The following is a 3,637-nucleotide window of genomic DNA, read 5'->3' as shown; positions in this document are numbered from 1 at the left end:
GAATCCAACCGTCCAAATAAAAGTCCAGCCATGATCGCCCCACGATGTGACATTTGGATTATCTTTTAATTCAAGTATATATATATATTTTTTTTTATAAAAATCATTTAAAATCAATTTTTTTTAACACTAATACCAAATTAATATAATTGATGAATATTACTTAAATTTATATTTTAAATATTATGATTGGCTGCAGACAGCTACCAAAAAGAATCATCGAAGTGACCACTAGGGTGGCACTGAGTGAACAACCATTAGAAGGAATCATTGAAGTGATCACTCGTGATAGGGTGGCAATGGGCGAACAACCACCGGAAGGAATCATTGAAGTGATCACTCGTGATAGGGTGGCAATGAGCGAACAACCACTAAAAGGAATCATCAAAGTGATCACTCGCAATAGGGTGGCAATGGGCGATGAAGTGATCACTCGTGATGGGGTGGCAATGGGCGAACAGCCACCAGAAGGAATCGTCGAAGTGATCACTCGTGATAGGGTGCGAATGGGCAAACAACCACCAAAAGCAACCATCAAAGTGATCACTTGTGATGGGGTGGCAATGGGCAAACAACCACCAAAAGGAGTCATCAAAATGATCACTTGTGATAGGGTGTCAATGGACAGGGCAGTGGTCATGTTGAAAGTGAGGAGAAGAGGAAAAGACGAGAGATATTTGAGAACGGGCAATATAAGGGTATTTTAGTCATTTAATTTCTTACAAACTTTAACCGTTCACAATGACCATAAAATGCCAATAAATTACCAACTCTGAACCACATTCCCTTTAAATTCATGAGAGAAACTCTGAACCACATTTCCTTTCTTATCAAATTATCACTTCAAAAGTTAATAATTAAAACCCGTAAATTTATTATAGGTGAAATTTTCGACCAAATTAAAAGTCAAATAGTTAAAACGGGTAAATTTATTAGAGGTAAAATTTTGTAATTGGTAAGCAATAATAAAAATTAAAAAAAAAAATTAAATTGTTTAAGAAATTGTCTCCCTCTACCCTCTTCTTTATTATTATTAATGGAATGGGCTTTTACTATACAAGTGGTCAAAGTAGACAAATGGTCAAACAAAGGGCTCCAGGCTCTGCCCATAGTGAGTTTAATAAAATAAATAAAATAAAATAAAAAATAAAAAATAAATACCTCAACAGAAGATATATTAAACAATTCCAAAATTCATATATATATTTATATATTCTTTTTATATTATAATTATCCTGTTTTTCAAAATCCTCACAAAAAATTTACTTTAGGACTGGAAGATCACACTTCCCATCACCCTTTTATTTATTTGTTCTAAACTAAAGCTCCACTTCACAGGCTCTGTTCAATCTCCTCCTCTTTGAACCATTTGAACCGTTATGTTGTGAAGAAGAATTTGCACATGACCCAACTGCTGTACTTTCATTGCTTTTATAGCTTAAGCACCTCACGTTCAATACCCCGCTCGGGCTCTGCGGCCCCTCAGACATCGACCTCGACTCCTCCTCCGTCTTCCCCGACATCTCCTTCACTAACTTAATGCACTTCACTACTCTTTCCTACACAAAAAGAGAGAGACGTTCAAATTCATGTATCTATCAGATTATGATCGATGAACAATATGATCCATAAACAACACATTCGATATTACCATGTGGAGTTTCGGCTGAATTAGAAGAGGAATTGCTGTCTCTTCTTCACCTTCTCCAGCTACTGATATTGCCACTGCTGCTGCAATCTCGGATGGTTTGAATTCCAAGAACTCGATCCCTGCGTTCATTTCCCGATCAATCAAAACCATTTCGATATCTCGACGCGAACGTATTGTTTATGTTTAGGGAACAAGAAATGACCTTGAATTATGTTCAATAGTAAACGAATCGAACGGGTGATCGATGTCTTGTCGTCGTGATGGATCTTGCTGAGGTAATGATCGATAAACGAGAACGGCGTAACGGCTTGCATTCTCCACCCTAATGTTGTCAACACTAAAAGCTCCATTCTCTCAATGGTTCTTGCTTCAAACACAAATTTAGATCCACCCACCTGTGATTGAATGAACTCAATTATTAGGAAAACGGTCGAAATCGTTTTCGATCGATCGAGTATCGTGATGATCGTTAACCTGTAAATCCAACGAGATTGGGACTTCAGTCTCCTCCAATTTGGCTGCAAGAGACAGACATGCCACTGCCAGTAGCTGCATTGTCCAAACTTTACCTTTCTGCAAATGGCACAAGAACAATAAGACATCGTGTCGTATCGAATCGATCGAACCGAGTTACCGAAAAACGGAGGGCAATTGTTCATACTGGTAGAGTGTAAGCGGAGAGGAATCGATCCATGTAGTTTACGGCTAAGTATGTGCAGAGAGGACCAAAATTGAAACGAGCACTCACCTGTTCATCATCCAAGCAACATAATCAACGACATTGGCTATTAAACATAGATCAATCAAACATGAACACATCAAACAACCTTAAACAATCAGAAAGAACAATCAAAACATCAGCCATCAGGGATCAAAACACCAACAGGGAATAACAAAACGATCGATTCACAAGAAACAAGAACACCCACCTGTTCAATCCAATCGACAGCATCTTTTCTAGCCCCAACATCCAACTCGCCGTTTTGCAATTTCATGAGATACCCATCAACAGGCAAGTGGTGGGTTTCCTTCTCCACCATTTCAATCAAACATTCATCGCTTGTAAACGGAAACCCATCGCCGCCGTGACCGCCGCCGTGACGCAAACTCTGAAACCCATTACTCGTAAGAACACAAGGAGCGACCAGAAACTCGTCATCATCGTTATCATCGAAAATACAATTTTCTTCAGCGCATAAAAGATTGGTAACTGCAAGGTCAAAACTAGGCGCCATTGAAGCAAAAAACAGAGCGGAACAGAGGCCAGAAACAGCCGATTACAAAGAAACTGTGGAAAAAATCGTTATTGATCTTTTTAGACGGAGAAATTGATTGGGAAATAAGAACAAAAAAGCTATTGCGTTGCAGAGGGGCAGAGGCAGATGGGCTTGTTCTTGGTCGTCTTCTTTAAATTCTTTTCAACTTTTTTTAAGCCGGCGATTTCTTGCCGTCCCTCCGCCCCCGTTCCTGCAAGATGGCGCCGGAAAACACCGCCGGAGATTAAGAAGGAGAGAAAAAAGGCGAGGCTTTTTAGGTTAAAGTGGAGAGGGAAGGAGAAGGAGAAGAAGGGACATATAAGGAATCAGAAGGTATGAACGGAAGTGATAGAAATACACAGTAATTTAGTTCCAATATATATATATATAAATACCGTTTATTTTATTTTTATTTTCTCAATTACAGGCTGGATTTAGAGAGAAGAAGGGCAGCAGGTTAGGAGAAGCCATTGGTCCCTTCTCTGACATTCCCAATAACCCAACCAACCCAACTCGCAACTTTTCTTTTTATTTATTTATTTTTATAATTCTTATTAAATCTAATTATATCCCACTAAAATTACCATTTTACCCCTCGTCGTTTCAGTTTAAAAATTTTAAATTAACTTTTACGATTTAAAGATTCGTTTAAATGTGAATGTTTTCATTATATGTGTTTATGTGACTATTGTGAACAGTACCATCAAGATAATAGTATAATTATTAACCG

At 38.2% G+C, this 3,637-nt stretch overlaps 1 protein-coding gene across 1 annotated transcript; it reads right to left on the bottom strand.

Moving 5' to 3' along the window:
- Positions 1-1,198: 1,198 nt before the first annotated feature.
- LOC111798223 (cyclin-D4-2) lies at positions 1,199-3,261 on the bottom strand. The gene is made up of 6 exons (XM_023681245.2): positions 2,581-3,261; positions 2,313-2,399; positions 2,126-2,224; positions 1,854-2,046; positions 1,652-1,770; positions 1,199-1,559 (listed from the first exon to the last, which is right to left on the bottom strand). Exons 1-6 carry the CDS (start codon positions 2,884-2,886, stop codon positions 1,320-1,322), a joined length of 1,044 nt encoding a protein of 347 aa, XP_023537013.2. The 5' UTR covers positions 2,887-3,261; the 3' UTR covers positions 1,199-1,319.
- Positions 3,262-3,637: the final 376 nt, after the last annotated feature.

Source organism: Cucurbita pepo, chromosome 7, assembly GCF_057944985.1.
Source record: "Cucurbita pepo subsp. pepo isolate OVF chromosome 7, ASM5794498v1, whole genome shotgun sequence".
In the NCBI taxonomy this organism is placed as follows: Eukaryota; Viridiplantae; Streptophyta; class Magnoliopsida; order Cucurbitales; family Cucurbitaceae; genus Cucurbita; species Cucurbita pepo.
Note: the sequence above shows the minus strand (reverse complement) of the source record. Positions and strands in the feature narration are given on the sequence as shown.

Coding starts and splice junctions, on each gene's coding strand:
- LOC111798223 (XM_023681245.2), bottom strand. CDS start 2,886: ATGGCGCCTAGTTTTGACCTTGCAGTTACCAATCTTTTATGCGCTGAA. Junction 2,225..2,312: donor TCTCCGCTTACACTCTACCA/GTATGAACAATT, acceptor TGCCATTTGCAG/AAAGGTAAAGTTTGGACAAT. Junction 1,771..1,853: donor ACTATTGAACATAATTCAAG/GTCATTTCTTGT, acceptor AAATGAACGCAG/GGATCGAGTTCTTGGAATTC.